The sequence below is a fragment of the Drosophila nasuta genome, chromosome 2R, assembly GCF_023558535.2.
Source record: "Drosophila nasuta strain 15112-1781.00 chromosome 2R, ASM2355853v1, whole genome shotgun sequence".
NCBI classification, from domain to species: Eukaryota; Metazoa; Arthropoda; class Insecta; order Diptera; family Drosophilidae; genus Drosophila; species Drosophila nasuta.
This window is the reverse complement of record NC_083456.1, coordinates 1100542-1119843: the sequence shown is the minus strand read 5'-3', so window position 1 is coordinate 1119843 and position 19302 is coordinate 1100542. Positions and strand designations below refer to the sequence as shown.

Sequence of the window (19302 nt, the reverse complement as noted above, 5' to 3'; positions counted from 1 at the left end):
AATCAACTACTGAAATCAGCTGATACTCTATTGTGATAAACTATTGTTTTGAAATTATTTAAGAATAAAATGGAAATGAATCGAATTTGTGTTAATCCAAATTCGCTTGAACCACAGTAAAAATGTAACAATTAATTTTGACTAGGGAGTTGAGTTGTGAGTCCTTTTCAATAAATCCTGATTTAATTGTCTAATAAATTTTTAAAAGTGTTGTCTTTATGCCATGGGTCAACGCGTTTGGTGCACTTTAATGTGGCTGTGGTAATCAATAAATTTCTGTACGATCTTCAGTTGTGGTCCATAAACAGCACTCAATCGCATAGATGCTGAAACATTGGCTATCGAATGTACCATATGAACACATGTACATATGCACATACATACCTACATACGTACACTCGAATTGTACACACGAACAACCACTCGAGTGTCTGCAGCACAAACCTAGTACACAGCTCGCGGCTCGTAGCTAGCAGCTTGTAACTCGTAGCTCGTAGCATGCGATACGTTCCGCTCGTGGACCATTTTATTTTGCAGCAGTCGACAATTTTATTTCGAACGCGACGCACGGTTTAAGCGGATGAACAAGGGCATAACAAAAAAAGTATTTGCGTTGTTTTTGCTTATAATGAAAATGAAATGAAAAAAACATACTGTATTTCTTGGGAAGTAAATCTAGAATACAGAACTGTATTAAACTGTGATACGTACTAACTATTTTACTATCGTTGCAAAAGCTCAACTTGAATTTCGAGATCTCAATGATGATTCGCTCTTGTGTTGATTATGAACGTTTTTAGCGTGCAATGGTTGTTGTTGTGACAAGGGAGAACGTTGAAGATTACTCTTCATGGACATAACGATGGCGCCATTTGCTCATATAATTAAACAAAATTTGCTAATTGGCTTGGCTTGGCTGCTGATGGGCAGTGCAGTGCAGCAGCTACTAGAACTGCAGATGGTATTCAACACAGCAAGTCTTCATATGCTTGGTGTTTACCACTCATTTTGGGCGGAGAAAAAAACGTAACCACCCGCTCTACCCCATTTTCACCACCTGCCCCAATTTCTGATGACACCCGAAATCAAATCAAAGCCCAAAAGTAGGCAACAAAAAAGAATACAAAAGTTTTACAAAGGCTTACAATTTGGGGCTGGGTGCTCTCAAAGTGCTCTGCAGTAAGTTGTGAAATTTTGTGAAAACTCAACACTCCATGGATATGCCACGTGACACACATATTCGTACAACCGTTTGTACATGTGCGTTTACATCCAACATAGACATTCAATTCTGGACATCTACACAATTAAAGCAACAGCGAGAGCAATTTGCTACGAATTTTTAAATTCTCTTTAAGACAGATCTGGTTGTCAGATTTGCTTCAATCTGGTTTCTTTGAAAATGCGGCCACAGAAAATAAACATTTCAGCCGTAATACAAATACATATATGTGTACACTTTACAGACACGAGAAAATTTAAGAACGAACAAGAAATGTTCAAATACAAAAAATATTGAAATGCAACCAAACATTTGGCTTATATGATTATGCAATCGCTTCAGATAATGTGTTCAAAAGAAATGAATTCGTAGAATAATATTCTAGGGCTGGTATTAATAGCTGCCTTTAAATATAATGTTGCGTGGAATCAATTTCCTAAATAGATAATATATAAAAGTAATATTTGTAATCCAATTTAATACAATATCTTCCTGGAAAGCGACTGCGTTCTACTAACTTGCTAAATAAAAATTATATTTATTTTACAATGATATTAAACTATTTACATTCCTTTTCGTATTATCGAGAGCTTATATGAGGTTTTATTTTTAAAGGGAGCCATATCGAGTGAATTAGAAGGGAGGCAATTACGTACATATTAACTTGAACTGAATACCTATTGCTTTTCTATTGTATTACCTTTCGTAGTTAACGTCTAAAATACATAAGTCCAACAACAACTGACTCTGCGAATATAGGAAGCGTTTGTGACCGAAAACGAAAAGCGAAATAAAAATACCAAAAGAGGCAAAGAAATTGGCGAACATAGCGAAATTGCAATTTCTGTAAGTGTGAGAGAGTGTGTGTTTGTAGCTGAAGCTGTATTTGTGTTTGTGTGCAGCTGCTCCCCGAGTCAAAGGTCAAAATTCGTATGAAAATGAAGCAAGCTAACCTAAATGGAATGCCAACGTCGGTCGTCACTGTCTTCAATGTCATGTCATCCAAGCAGTTCTCTAAGGCTAGTCGTGCAGCACATTCAACAGCGACAGCAACAGCAACAGCAGCTTCTACTTCTACTTCTGCTCGTGCCACTGGACCTCTCTTTACGCTAATGCTGCTGGCCACCATCTTGTGTTGCATCAGCAACTTTGGACTTGTCGAAGGTCTGAAGTGCCACATGTGCGGACAGTACAATGAAGGCGTAGGTTCCATTACCCCATGTACAAACTATTCCAAGGAGATTGAGCATCTTTATCTCAAGGAATGCACCAAGAGAACTGAGAAGTTTTGTGTGGTAAGTACGCCTTAACCTCTACCTGACATAAAGTATTTCAAGATTTGAGAGCAACTTTAACTTTGTCTATTATTTAGTTGGGTGTTAAACATACTCGTATATATGATATATATATGTATATATATATATATAAAATATGTGGCTATGTATGTAAATATGAACATGGTCTCAAGGCAACCCAATTTGAGTCCACTTTTATAGGGTAACTTTAGGCTTTATCCTTAAGTAATGCATAATAGCTCTAGGCATATATTTCATATATCGATAAGTTTATACACACTAGGACTTCCTCTTTCCTTTTTTGATCTTGATCTCAATGTGAATGTGGTGCTGTGATGCGATTGAAAAATAATTAAATATTATTAAAAGTGAAATACTTTCAATCTTATTTGAGAATACGAAGTTCAACAGCTGGAATGCAAATCAGTACAAAGCTTAAGTATCTTTCATTTAAACTCTCGTTGGAAATTGCTATGCACTTTTATTTGTGCTGTTCACAGTCATCTTAGTTCTTCGAAGCCTTATTTTGCTTGAACATTTTAAAATCATTTGTAATATATGATAATTATTGCCTGATTGATCAACAAGAAAAGTTATTGAAAAACTACTTTTTTCTTTTATGTAAAAAATTAAACTAGGCAATTATTTTTAGAATTTGAATTGATGTGGTTTTACTTTAGGTATTGTAAAGTTCATATTTATATAACCTTCAAGTCCATCTTACTTATTAATTTCAATAATGAATAGAAGTGTATGCAATACTAAGTTAAAACATAAATCATGAAGGGAACAATCTTAATACCATATTATTGTATACACAAATGCCTCAGGTAACTGTCTAACATTTTTTATTCGTTTTGGGGTCCACATACTATTACATAAACCCGATTTGCCATTGCACTTAAGCAATTATAAGACCAGAAACCAAGAAGCTGTTAGGCGCTCGGCAATGATTAAATATTAATCGCATAGAGGACGAGTATATGCCGCAGCCATGCCTATCCCACAAAAGACTAGTCTTAAGGCATATGATTCAGGTACTGTGGAACGAATAAGTTCTCGTCGAAACGAATAATGTTACAATGTTATGGATTATAAAAGTATATAGCAAAAAGTATCAAAACACTAATTGCTTGTTGCTTCATATCTGGATTTGCGAAAATATAAATTGAGCTAAAAATTGGTATCGTCTAGAGCGCATCTCTACATTAATTCTTAACTATCATTTCGAAAAGAAGATGAAGAATAAGAGACAACAATCAGCTGTTGTCATTATGAATTCTTCTGGAAAATTATGAGGCTTCTGGCAAAGTTCCGTTGTTTCACTGAGGTTGGTGAGAAATTTAAACCGAAAAGTGAATTCTCTTTTTTTTACTAACTATATCTTCAGTTACCTGACAGCGGGTAAAACATAACACAGTCAAGCTGAAACTTTTTCACAAATTACATATATATGAAATGCATCTTTAGTCTTAGTAAAGGTTTTGAGCATTCGCATATTTGTGTGATGTTCTTTTTTATCTCTATAACTTTTAGCTTCCCATTTGCAAAGTAGTATCGTTTAGATATTTGCCATTTATTAGCTGTTTACTGGATTAATTCTAAAAACTGACTATAAAGGGACATGTAATACTCCTTCTATGTAAATTGCAAGACCCGAATACATCGCGTTAAACGCAAAACTTGTTCAGTACTCACAGCAAGGCAAACAGATTCAAGCATAGCGTTTTTACTTGTTTTATTTACAACAAGGCATTTATTTAATTAGCCGCATTATTCAACCCAGCTTTAGACAAAGCTTTGCAAAGGTCCGACATCGTGGTGGCGCCTAGCTGTCCCAAAAAGTAGGCAACATAAATAAACTTTTGTTTAAATGGTAATACATGCAACAACAACAACAACAGCTACATCATCATCATTAACAAAGATAACAACAGCTGAAACTGTGGCAGCTGGAGCCCTCTTTCACATTATCCCTGCGCATGTAAATGCCATCTTTGTTATAATATAAATATGTACATATGTACGCATATACATACATAGAAAAAGTTGGAGTGTTATTTATAAGCTGTTTTTGTCGATGTCGATGTATCGTTGTGATAACAGCTGTCTTAAAGGCACCCTTCAAGTTTCTGAAGCACAATTCCTTGTGGTAAAGGTAGACCATGAAATATTCTCTCTACTCATTGGCTAATAGAAAAAAGTCAATAAATTCCGAAAATAAATTTATATATGCATTCTTTTTCAGTTGCAAGAAGTCAAGACTAGAACTGAAAGATTATAAGCTCTAGGCAATCCCATGAACATAATTGCAATGCACAATATCTCAAGCTCAGGCATAAGAGACAGACCAATAGAATACATACATATGTATGTATATTGTTATAATTTTATTGTAATAACGAATACAATTCCTTATTGCAATGAGATGAGTCAAAATACATTTATAAAACAAGTAAATATTTTTATTTTTATAAAGTGCTGTCAGAAAAATTATAGCTCTGTCTTTAATAGTCTCTGAGGGGTTGGTATGGACAGACAGACAGACGGACACGGATATCGTCTTGGCTATAGAAACTGATTGTTGGAGAAGGTTTCCTCTACCAGTTACATACAATTCTTGCAGTTTTTTTGAAACAACTCTTGCTTTAAAATTACGGTGTTGAATTTAGTTCAGTTTCAGTTCGACTGCGGAACGAAGAAATAATAATAAAACTTGCCTTTTGTCTATGCCGTTTTATTTTAAGGATAGGCACAATTAAAAAAAATTAATTAGAAATATATTTTATATTAACTGTAAAACAACACTTTTCATTGAATATAAACTATCTAAGCAGGTGTTTACTACTGATACTGAAAAACTGCAAGAAACTTTCATTACGGAGACTTACTTTTTAATCTCGGTTTGTAAACTACATTTACCTGTGTGGTTTTAAGTAAATTATTCCACTCTATTTCTAAGAAGTAAGTAATATATCGATAAACTACTGCATTAAAATTATACCATCGAGTACCAAATTCTGCAGTATACGTTTTTGCGGTTTTTATCAGAAATCCTTGTATTCGACTAAAAAAGGCCTGTTGTTCAAGCATAAACATGAAGGGGTCGCATTAAATCTCCTCAAAAATAAGATCACAAAATGCATCTCCCGTGCACGTGTGATGAAAGATAACCCAAAAAATGCGATATTGTACAAGAAAAATATCATATAAACACTGTGTTGTGTCATTACTTCATGTGTTATGGCACATTGCTTAGCGAAATAGAAAGCTATGGAGGATAATCAACTATTCTAGCATGGTATCCGGTTTTAAAAATATTGACTAGAATGATTTTAATTTCCTGTTTTTCTTGCTAGGTTACAAAATTAATCTAAGTAAGGATGATGTAGGGATGTTTATGTAAACTTTAAGTTTTTTGTTAAACCTTAAATTTCGAATTCGAAATGAATGAATAAACTGACAATTTGCTGTTGAAAAAGGTTGCCAAGTGAGACTAAAAAAACTGTTGGGATTTATTTATGGCATGTCAAAGCCATTTTTATAAGGGTGTTTTTAACTTTGTGCCCACACAAAATCCATGTAATAGGAAGCATCAACAACAGGACGATACAGCCACGTCCGTCTGACTGACCGCTGGTCCGTATGAATACATAGATCTTAGAGATTAGAAAAGAAAAGCTTTAATTTTTAAGATAGCGCTTGTTATTTTTACGCGCAGATCAAGTTTGTTTTTAATTTTCCCCACTTCTGATTTAGCACTCCAAAGCAAAAGTAGTTTTGAAGCGATTTTTGGTACATTACAATAATTATAATCTCTGAAAATAATAGAATTATTTTGCTTTTTCTTATATAAATTTATAAATGGGGGATATATATGTATGTACATGCAAACTATTGCCAGAACACCACTCAATTTGTATAAGATGCGTATGCTTAAATAAGTTTGGTATACTTGCAAAGACTTTATGAAAAATGATTCTCCGCTCAGCATTCTTAACAGAAGCTAAACCAGTTTGCGAGTGTCCCATCGCAGCTGTGGCTAACTAGTAAGTTGAGGGTGTGGCAAAATTTATGCATGGGGCAAAAAGAGACAGAAGAAGAAAAATAATTTGTTTTTGGGATCATTTACCCAAAGTAGTATTTTTGTTTGTGGATGTGTCTTTTGTGTGTTAAATAAATTCGCAACTGTTTAGTCTTTAGTCCAAACGACAATCCCCACTATGATACTTTGTCAACTTTTGCACATATGTATCTACATATATGTATATGTACATATATATTTTGTGCATGTATAGATACGTCTTTATACCGTATTCGTTTCTATTGTTTTATTGTGTAAATATAATGATGGAGTATCTATTGAAAAAAATTGTTTCATGTTATTTATAATAATAACAATTAAGAAAGTTAGAGTCGAGTGTGCTCGACTGTGAGATACCCGCTACCCTTTTTAAATAATATTGCGGTATTTTTTAAAATATACCAAAAAGTTAAAAAAATACTAAAAATATACTAAATTGTATATTTGGTATATCGATATAGTAACACATTGAAAATATACCATAGACGACACAATATACCAGATTGAAAGCCAAAGCAACTAAGTAGGCGTTTTTGCCCATACAAAAGTATTTCTTTAATAACTTTCATAATTTTAATCTGATCGCAACCAAATTTTCAGGAATCACAATTACTATAGTTGTTATTGTGTATATACAAATTCGCAGCTCTAACTTTAAAATTACGCTTGTTATTCGATTTTTTGATTTGCGGTGGCAGAAGGGGTCGTGGAAACAAACTTGATCAGCGTGCAAACATAACAAATGCTGTCGAAAAAAAATTATAGCTCTATCTCTTATAGTCTCTGAGATCCAGAGTTTCATACGGACGGATCGTCTCGGCTGTTGACGCTAATCAATAATATATTATATATACTTTATAGGGTCGGAGATGCCTCCTTCTACCTATTACATACATTTCCTGCCGGCACAAAGTTATAATACTCTTCTACCCTATGGGTAGCGGTTATAAAAACAATAGAGGGAGCTTAATTTATATTTCGAAAATCTCAATGCAATTATTATTAAAGGCTCATATTACTGAATGCTTTATATATGTATGTAGTATTTCACTGTCAGCACTTTGGGGATTTCACGATTTTTTTTTGTATCTGTGTCGCTTATTATGAGAATACATACATATATGTTATTCTCATAACTAAATTATTTTCTGAGGTATCTGAAGCTGTATAAATGACTCTTTTGGTTACTAGAAAAGCACTTTATGCCTATAACAAGACTAACGACAAGCTATTGCCATATTGCATACCAAGTTATTGATGGCCCTATACAATCCTTTCAATAGATAACGTGCCATTTACCGACGTGCCATTTAGCGGATGTTGATAGCACTCTTAATACCGGGCCACTTACTCGAAAGATAGACATTTTGGCACACTTTTAACTCCTTGAGTTACCTTACGTCAACAGTTGCGAGCACTTGCAATAGGCTGCTGTTTAGCATAGATATAGCTGCTGTGAGGTCTGGTTCAATTCTATTCATATGAGTGTATGTGTATGTGTCACCACTTCGTTTCCTTTAAGTGGCCAACAGCGGCTCTCATACATACACACACATTGACATGCTATTTGGAACAGTCAAAGGCATGTTGACGTTCAATTTAGTCGCTGTTGATTTGTGTCGTCAGATTTTTGTACGGGGTCGTAGTTGGTTTTTTGCGTATCCTTACCTGCCACTCCTCTGAAAGTTACGCAACCATTTTGTTTTTTTTCCCCTGTGTTGCTAGGAGTACAGTATTTTAAATAGAAAAAGGCAAATGTATTTTTTTTTAACTCGACACACTCGTCGCTCAAGGTCCGAATAATTATTGCTGCACGCAGATCAAGTTTGATTTTTTCTATGCCCATCTCCGTCAACGTAATTAAAAAAAAAAACAAATATTAATAAAGTTAATGTTTCGATTCGTGGTAGATTTGTGATACAATTGTTGTTTTTGTGATTTCTGAAAATTTGGTAAAGAAAAAATAAAAATGTATAACTTCTATTATGAACTCAACATAGCTCAGCTACATTCAAATACTATATAAAAGATTCTGGGCAGTGGTTAGCTCACAGTCGAGCGCTCTTGACATGCTAAATGTAACTTTATTATAAAAAAAAAAGTAAAATGTAAGAAAGCTACAGTCAATTTTGTATTAAGAACACCTTGATTTCGAGAACATTTAAAATAAGACATAGATTTTAATAATATGTATATATGTATACATAGTATATTTAAGATTATAAATATTATTATAAGATAACCAAATTTATTTTGATTTCTTTTATTTAATAATCGCTTTCTCTTATTTAGTTGTACGTGTACTTACTTACGAAACACTTTTCTCAGTGCGTTTGCTTCAAGAATTGTGTTCGAATTTGCAAACAGGAAATGCAAATGTATTTTCTGTGTTTTCTGATAAAGTCATTGAAAATAATAGCTTAATTATTACTTAAAAAAAACTTATGATCTTTCTAAGCATTTTGTAGTTAATTTTTGCGAATTATCGATTTGAAAAGTCGGCGAAACCACTCACACCCTAATTTTGGCTATAGTATGGGCTCTATAAAGTAATTTTAAACAATGTTACTAGCTAGGAAAGTCTAATGAAATCCCCTATATATACTAATTGATACTACAATGGCAACACTCCATAGTGTTAAGAGTTCTACGCATAACATTATTCCATTAGTAGAGGCTTCAATTAACGTATTCAATCAAGAGGATCAACAAAGTAAAGAAAATTAATAATTACAAAAGATAGAAATATTAATAACACTACATAATAGCAGTATTAAAATATAAAATTTAATTTTTTTTAAATTAGAAATATTTAACCTTTTATACGTTATAGAATTGGGAAAAGGTACACAATTATACAAAATAATGTTAATTAATATGTGAAACCCATAACGATAGAACAATTTGATTATTTTAAGTATTTTTCTAAATGCAATTAACTGCAACTGCAATATAATAAAATTTCAAAATTCAAATCAGGCGGTTACAGACTTATCTAGCTAGTAGGTTATAAATTTAAATTTAAATTTACATTGAGAAAGTAACTAACTTTTAATTGTACACTTTTTTAAATTTAGGATATTTAATACTTTTTATTTTTATTCCCGCTATCCATGAAGTAGAAAGTTATAACAACGTTGTGCCTCTGTCTCTACAATGTATAAGTACATACTCTTGATCGGCGTCAATAGCCGAGACGATACACCGCACAGTGGTTGGGCTTGTATGAAGCCGCGGCCAAAAATATTTCCAGTTGAGATATCGTTATGAAATGTTCCCCAAAAATTTAAAAAAATATTTTGTATATATAGTAAAAAAATTGGATACATCGGAGGACTATATCCTATAGCTCCCATACAACCTTATTATGGCTTATATGCCGATTGTGCGCCAATTGGAATCCAAGATATACTATATATATACTATATATATACTATATATATATTATATATATATTATATTTAAATTATATTGCTGCTTTCTTCTTCATTCGTGCCCACTTCTGTACACCAAAGATCAAAGATGTACATGCGTGAAAAATCCAAAAATCTATAAAAATATTTTAAACACACTGTAAAAAAGTCGTATCATATAGCTTCCATACAAACGGCTCAGATTTTTTGATGTTGATTGGGCGCATGGTATCGGTATTGATTCCTTTTCATTCAACCAATCAGATTGATATTGGAGAATTGAAGATTTCATGCGTTTGTAATTAACCCAAAACGTTATAATCCTCTTACAAACGTATTCAATTCGCTTTGACACTTCACTCTTATCAACAATATAGCCGTTATTATTATATTATTATTATATTATTAAATAATATTTGCTTCTATAACTTCAATCAATTTTGTTCGCCTTTCAACGGCGCTACCTTCTTCGCTGCACCATACATTAAAAACATATAAACGTGAGAATACACACTTATAAGAAGAACCTATTAAAGTTTAAAGCAGGGAATAAACAAAAAATAAATCAAAACTATTAATAAATGAAAAACTATAAATAAACACAAACTCAAAAGACGAAGACAGGGACAGCTAAACATAAAAAAGACGTTCAAAATATAGACAAAAAACATGTATTATTTCAAATTAATATTATATAACAAGAAGAGTTTAACAAGTACGTTTTTATACCCGCTACCCATAGGGTAGAAGGGTATTATAACTTTGTGCCGGCAGGAAATGTATGTAACAGGTAGAAGGAGGCATCTCCGACCCTATAAAGTATATATATTCTTGATCAGCGTCAACAGCCGAGACGATATAGCCATGTCCGTCTGTCCGTCCGTCCGTCTGTCCGTCTGTCCGTCTGTCCGTCTGTCCGTATGAACACCTAGATCTCAGAGACTATAAGAGATAGAGCTATAATTTTTTTTCGACAGCATTTGTTATGTTTGCACGCAGATCAAGTTTGTTTCAAATTTTTGCCACGCCCACTTCCGCCCCTGCAAATCAAAAAAATCGAATAACAAGCGTAATTTTAAAGCTAGAGTTACGAATTTTGGTATATACAGTAATAACTATAGTAGTTATGATCCCTGAAAATTTGGTTGCGATCAGAAATTGTCGCAGTTATTAAAGAAATACTTTTGTATGGGCAAAAACGCCTACTTACTAGAGGTCTTAGTTGCTTTGGCTGACAATCTGGTATATTGTGCCGTCTATGGTATATTTTGAATGCGGTACTATATCGATATACCACATATACCATTTGGTATATTTTTAGTATTTTTGCAGTATATTTGGTATATTTTGAGAATAATACCGCAAAATATATTGCTTTTATTCAAAATGGGTAGCGGGTATCTCACAGTCGAGTACACTCGACTGTAGCTTTCATACTTGTTTTATAATATCTCAAATTTTAGAAAATACCTTCAACTTCAAAATCCATTACAAATATTATAAATTTGGACACGTAATAAATGAACTGATCACTTCAAAGTTCACTTCAATTCTATTTTTAGAAAGAACCGTTAGATATCCAGAAAAATCTAGTTTGCCATGAAAAAGGTTGGACAATTTAGAAACGATTTGTTTACTTTTCGTACATTTTTATTGCTATGACTTTCTTTATTTTTGGCCTATGGACGCAGCCATTGTGCGCTGGTCTTGGGTTAGACGCACTCAGTTTTCCACACAAATTTGTTTTATATTTATTATTTTAATAATTATTGACGAAAAGTTAATATGCAAAAATCTTGATTATTTAATAATACTTCAATTATAATATTCAAAATATTATAAAAATATAACGTAAGTTGTGTTTTCAAACATTTTCTTCAAGCAACTTAAAATAAGACACATTTTTCTTGGTCAACAGAATAGACGCCATATATATATATATAGACATATTTTTTTTTAAAGTAACTTATTTTTAACTTAAATTTGTAGTTAGTGTTAATATTTGATTTATTATAAATTAAAAACAAAAACAAGTAAGAAGCTACAGTCGAGTGTACTCGTCTGTGAGATACCCGGTACCCAATTTGATTAAAAGCAATATATTTTGCGGTATTATTCTCAAAATATACCAAATATACTGCAAATATTCTAAAACAAGTAAGAAAGCTACAGTCGAGTGTACTCGACTGTAAGATATCCGCTACCCATTTGAATAAAAGCAGTATATTTTGCAGTATTATTCTCAAAATATACCAAATACAATGCAAAAATGCTAAAAATATACCAAATGGTATATGTGGTATATCGATATAATACCGCATTCAAAATATACCATAGACGGCTCAATATACCAGATTGTCAGCCAAAGCAACTAAGACCCCTAGTAAGTAGGCGTTTTTGCCCATACAAAAGTATTTCTTTAATAACTTCGACAATTTTTATCTGATCGCAACCAAATTCAGGAATCATAACTACTATAGTGATTATTATATATACCAAAATTCGCAACTCTAGCTTTAAAATGACGCTTGTTATTAGATTTTTTTGATTTGCGGGGGCGGAAGTGGGCGTGGCAAAAATTTTAAACAAACTTGATCTGCGTGCAAACATAACAAATGCTGTCGAAAAAAATTATAGTTCTATTTCTTATAGTCTCTGAGATCCAGTGTTTCATACGGACGGACGGACAGACACACAGACGGACATGGCTAGATCGTCTCGGCTGTTGACGCTGATCAAGAACATATTTTAGCCAATTCTGAAGTATCTACACGATTATAAGTGGCTTAATTACAACACTTCGGACGATTTTTATGGACTTTGCCTTGTATAATGTTGATACAAATACCCTTTCATGGTTTGATTCCATTTGCGGAAGTGGAGTCGATTAGATTGCTGAAGAATCTCAACTACATTTCGAATATATCTTTTATTGTGCTGTGTTTGTATGTTTTTGTACGTTATTATTGTTATTTAATTTTTTAAAGCATTATCGGTAAAGTTATGGTTCAATCCCCGTGAGCTGCAAGACTCGGAAAACAAAGTAAATAACAGAATATTCCTACTAAATATGGCTCTCTTAGCCTTTATCGTGTTTCGAAAAATGAGAATTTTTTAGATTCTTCTTCTTTAGAGTTGAAGACACTAGCAAAAGGCATTTGGTAATTAATATGATTATGGGCTTCCTTATTTCCATTACCATATTGCGAATGTGGAAAGTGCTGCAGTTCTTAACTGCTCTTCAACTATTTACCGTTGCAAGTATTACCATCGTCATTTGCATTTTCATAATGGGCTTCGCAGTTGCCGTTTCTATTATGAACGGCAATAACAGCCTCAACTTTTATCGACTCGGCAAGAGTATCGTCTGTAGTGTGTGTTTTTCGTTTATGGAGGCATTATACTTGGTATTGTCTTGTATGCAATCATAGTATTCTTCATATCCGTTATGTTAATAAGTGTTTTTTTTTCGCTAATTAACGATGATATTTTTCAGTTTCTCCGTATTGAAAATTGTGTATATTTGAGGAAGATGCTCAAATTTAGATTTTTTCGAAAATATTACAAGGACCAAAAAGGGACTGTTTCCGAAAACATCAAGCGCGAGATCGAATTGATGAATAAATATAGGCGGAGACACGAAAGTTGAAAAACATTCATTGTAAAGGGGAAATAAATGTAACCTGAAATATGATGAATTCAGACAACATCCGGAACAAATGAAATTATTTGTATTTTTAAGATATTTTCACCAATAAAATGGTTATAAAAAAAATAAAACCTTTGAACTATGGGCATATTTATTACCTCTATTGCGTATCTTTATAAATCCCATATTGCTGATACTAGATATGAGATACATAGTAAATTTTAGAGGGAAACAGTAAAAATTCGTTGTTATAAGAAGTTTGCTATAAAAGACGTAATTCTTTAGAATATTCAATACACCGTCGAGCATTGAAAGTGAATCAGTGAAATTGTTATTACAAGCTTATTAAAAAAAAAAACAAACAAAAGATGAAAATATTCACAATAATTTCAATGTATATTTATTTAATAAAATAAATACTGAAAAGTTTTATGAAAAATCCATATAAACGTAAAATCTCTTAAATCATCAACTATTTACTATTAGGATATGAATTTCATCGTCGCAGATGTTATTGTTGCGACTTTAGTAATAAGATAAGTGTAACAGTATAAAGTCGAATACTATTGTTACAAAATAAGTTGCAAGTATCAATAGCTATAAATTCTGATATTTCAATAACCGTATATCTAGTTTCATAGTCATAATAATTAATATAAGTCGAATTTTTGCAAAAACCAAAGACTAAGGTTAGCGTAAGAATAGTTTTACATGCCCAAATACAGATACGGCTGTAAGCATTGCACGAATTATCGTTATAAGGCCAAGATAGAAGCATAAACTAATTATGAAACCATTGGCATATTAACGTTTCTTTTGTATATGAAATTCATTGATGGGATGCTTTTTGGAAGAAAAAAAGGGAATGGATTAATCTTTTGTGCATTATGCATAAATTGGTGCTTGTTCCAAATTCTGAGAATAGCAAAACGGTTTCATCCAGCGTGAATTGCTGTCATAAATACTCCATACTCCGCCTTCTTGTGCTAATAATCGAAATGTGAATGAAACACTCGAAGTATCAAAGAGTTCTGCCTCTTACTGCCAAATATGCAATACCTTAACCATAATTTCTGTTAACTTCTAATAAAATCAAACGTAAAGATTATTCGTTCTAACATACGCGAACTGATAAGCATGATTTAGAGCTGCAAAAATCCTCGAATGTTATACTTGGGTTGCCTTGCATATTTTTATATCCGCTACCCATAGGGTAGAAGGGTATTATAACTTTGTGCCGGCAGGAAATGTATGTAATAGGTAGATGCCTCGTTCTACCGACCCTATAAAGTATATATATTCTTGATCAGCGTCAACAGCCGAGACGATCTAGCCATGTGCGTCTGTCAGTCTGTCCGTATGAAACACTGGATCTCAGAGACTATAAGAGATAGAGCTATACTTTTCGACAGCATTTGTTATGTTTGCACGCAGATCAAGTTTGTTTCAAATTTTTGCCACGTTCAATTCCGCCCCCTAAAATCAAAAAAATCGAATAACAAGTGGAATTTTAGAGAGAGCTAGAGTTGCGAATTTTGGTGTATAAAATAATTACTATAGTAGTTATGATTCCTGAAAATTTGGTTGCGATCAGATAGAAATTGTCGAAGTTATTATAGAAATACTTTTGTATGGGCAAAAACGCCAACTTAGTTGCTTTCGCTGACAATGTGATATGATGTCCCGTCTATGGTATATATTGAAATGCGGTACTATATCAACATACCAAATATACCATTTGGTATATTTTAAACATTTTTGCAGTATCTTCGGTATATTTTGAAAAAAATACCGCAAAATATATTTCTTTTATTCAAAATGGGTAGCGGGTATCTCACAGTCGAGTACACTAATAATAATAATAATAATAATAATAATAATAATAATAATAATAATAATAATAATAATAATAATAATAATAATAATAATAATAATAATAATAATAATAATAATAATAATAATAATAATAATAATAATAATAATAATAATAATAATAATAATAATAATAATAATAATAATAATAATAATAATAATAATAATAATAATAATAATAATAATAATAATAATAATAATAATAATAATAATAATAATAATAATAATAATATATATATATATAATATAATAATAATTCTTTTTTACTTATTTTCTTTATCTAGAAATATGTGAGTGAATTGTCAACAGTGCGTGATTGTGCAACTGAATGCGTTGAGAAGGGTGAGTTCTTATTTTCAAAAATAAAAATCGTCTATAAATTGACCAAAAACTAACAAAATTATATATCTATCCTCATATCTAAGATTTGATTTTATATGACTATTATCGATTTTTTGCTTACAGAAATTTGGGAAACCCAAACATATTGTTGCACAGAGGATGGCTGCAATTCTGGTGGACACTTAAAGTATTCTATCTTGCTATTGGTCTTCCCATTGCTTAACTTAATTTGGTTAACTATTGACAACTTCTAAGCCTTTCGATCAAAAACAAAATTCTTAGTTAAATTCACATTTTGTTAATTTTATATAGACGCATATTAGAAATTATCTTTTTTCATAAAAGATTTTCTGTAAACGGGACCTAAAGAAGCAAAAAGTATTAACAAATAATTATTTAAATATTAATTTTAATCAACGAAGCAGTAATACTTTTGCGCAAGTAACTCAATGTGTTTGTATTCATTTTAAAGTCTTCCCAAATGCAAAACTATAATGGTATAGATACCATTTTAATATTTAAATTATAAGCAAGATACAACAAAATTATACCAATTATACAATGGGCCCTCAATTGAATGTGGAGCTCTAATAAGCTAACCATATACAAAGCTTAAAATTGAAAATTTTACTAAGTATACCAATCAAAACTCTAAATCAATGTTTATTTTATTATTAAATGCTACAAAATTAATAATAATATAAAACTGATTATCCTGTTAAGATATGAATATATAAACTTAACTGCTATTGAGAATAGTTGCTATTATAAAGCTACTAGTATTATACCAATTAGTTTTTTCAACTATAAAAATTGTGTAGTAATGGAGTTGAAAATTAGGGTTTGAAAAATAGAAATAGATAATGTTAATCATAGCAAATATTGCATTAATTCGTGTGTGCTAATTTCTGAGTTCTTTTTGAAATGGAAAAGCTTTGAGCCGATATTTGTAACAGAAGAATGAAAGCACTATTTAATATACAGTTACTATATTATTTAATGAAATTAATAAATTAACCCCGTTTAGAGATTTTTTCGATAATTCAAGCAATTTACTTTAATAGACGGACCTATGAAGCTGTAGTCCCTAAAACTACCTTCGTTGCCAACTGTATTTAGTAAACTCTGCTAAGAAGCATCAAATTTACAAACAAACTCAAAAACGTTAACTTATGCATTCAAAATATATGCGCGAAGTGTTTGGTACATTTTCAACATAAGCTCGACTCGCAACTCACAACACATCGTTCACGTTCAAAACCATATTTACGTTTATTTTGAATTATAATTTGATAACTTTATTTTAAAAACAAGAAAGAAAGCTGTAAGATACCCTCATGAAAATCGTTCCATCTACCCATAGGGTAGAAGCATAATATAATTTTGTGCTTGTATGGAACAGGCAGAAGAAGGCATCTCCGACACTATAAAGTATATATGTTTCTGAACAGCGTCAACAGCCGAGACGATATAGTCATTCCGTTCGTCCGTCTGTCTGTCTGTCCGTCTGTCCGTATGAAACACTGGATCTCAGAGACTATAAGAGATAGAGCTTTATTTCTTTTTCGACAGCGTTTGTTAAGTTTAAACGCAGATCAGGTTTGATAAAAATTTTGCCACGCCCACTTCCGCCCCGCAAATACACAAAAATCGAATAACAAGCGTAATTATAAAGCCTAAGCGATAATGGAACATACAATAATAGCAATATTATTAGTTATTTCTGAAAATTTGGTTGCGAAGAGATAAACATTGTCGAAGTTATTTAAGGAATACTATTGTATTGGAAAAACTCTTACTTGCTTTGTCTGACAATCTGGTTTATTTTGGTATTTCAATGGTATATTTGGAATGTGGTACTATGTCAATGTACCAAATATAGCCTCAGATATATTTTTAGTATTTTGAGATATACTAATTTTGTATATTTCAAAATTAATACTGTCCTTTTTCGATTTTTCTCATAATAGCTAGTTGGTATTTTACAGTCGAGCACACTCGACTGTATAATTCTTACTTGTTTTTAGTGTACCCATTGTGAAATACAAAATACTAAATTTAACATACTTATAATATATATGTTAAACTTCTGAAAACTTAATTCAATTTCACACAACAATAAAAGCGTACCCAAAAACAACATTATGCATTTTTTGAATTATGTTTAAATATATTGCTTTTTTTTGTTACGATTATATTCTGGTTAGTACTGCATGCATAAAATAAGTTATTACTAATGCTCATCTAGAATATATTATACTTATGCTTTCTATTTTTGTTACTTGTGTTCTCACATAACTACAATACCTTTGTGCCCTTATAGTTGGTTTGATCTATAAGGAAATAGTCGAGCAAAATGAGTCAAAATGCCTTTTGATTAATTATATATATATTTATATATTATATTTGCTTCACACAGTACGTATATAATAGATGTAGGTATATATACATACTATGCATGAGGATGATACAGTTGTAAGGTTTAGACATCAAACTGCAGGGGCTTTCTAGTAAAGTTTCGAAAAGAATATTCGTTATTAATTTAATAAACTTATAATATAGGCCAACAAATAGTTGATTTATATGTAGAAAGTTTCTAATTGCAATATAAATGAGTAATACAAATATTAAGGTTAATGAAAATGATGTTCACTTAATTGTACATGAAATTCTAAATTATTCTATAAATCGAAATCGAAATAATCATAGCTATTAAATCTAAAAAATCGATTAGTCGTCCTAAGCTTTGGCAAATATTTATATTTACTACTTTAAAACAAAAATTATAGAGTACCTTTTTAGAAAATTAAAAAAATTTATAAAGAAATTTACAATTAGTGCACTTACCAATTGTCATTTTTCTTTTTCTTTAAGTATGATCAATAATTGAGATATATTGTAAATCAATAAAAAAAACAATGTATAATCAATTTAATCTATCGGTTTTAAGGTTTTTTAAGTAAACAATTTAAAATTAAATGATCACTTAATTCTATTGTTAATATTGAAAAACTAAAGAATAAATTGAAATCTATACAAACGTTTGTTTATTACTTTAGTCATTTTAATTAGCAATTCAATAAATGCCATGATAGATAATTATATACCTCAAAATATTTTTTAAACTCAAAAACAAGTTCGTAGCAATTAGCTTCTGAAAATAATGATTATAACATAATGCCAAGTAAAGTGATTAGCAATAAATAAAATTATGTGACATATACATTTTACTTGTTTCGCTATTATTATACTCATTAAGAGAAACGGAAAACATTTTGTATTTAGCAAGAAAGTTCACTTAAGACGAGAGTTCTCGACTGCAAAATACCAAGCTCAGTCAGCTTCAATAATTTGAAGACAAATGTATCTAGTTTCTTTTATTACTGATAATTTACTATTTTCAAAGAAAATCATTAATACTGTAA

General features: G+C 31.4%; 1 protein-coding gene across 2 annotated transcripts; it reads left to right on the top strand.

The window, feature by feature from the left end:
* Positions 1 to 588: 588 nt before the first annotated feature.
* LOC132785277 (uncharacterized) lies at positions 589 to 18683 on the top strand. Of its 2 annotated transcripts, XM_060791291.1 has the most exons (4): positions 1675 to 2068; positions 2125 to 2517; positions 15820 to 15877; positions 16001 to 18683. In XM_060791291.1, the coding sequence occupies exons 2-4, from the start codon at positions 2155 to 2157 to the stop codon at positions 16129 to 16131; spliced, it is 552 nt and encodes a 183-aa protein (XP_060647274.1). In that variant the 5' UTR covers positions 1675 to 2068; positions 2125 to 2154; the 3' UTR covers positions 16132 to 18683. The 2 variants fall into 2 exon arrangements, with proteins under 2 accessions (XP_060647273.1, XP_060647274.1); XM_060791290.1 differs by having other exon boundaries at positions 589 to 2517.
* Positions 18684 to 19302: the final 619 nt, after the last annotated feature.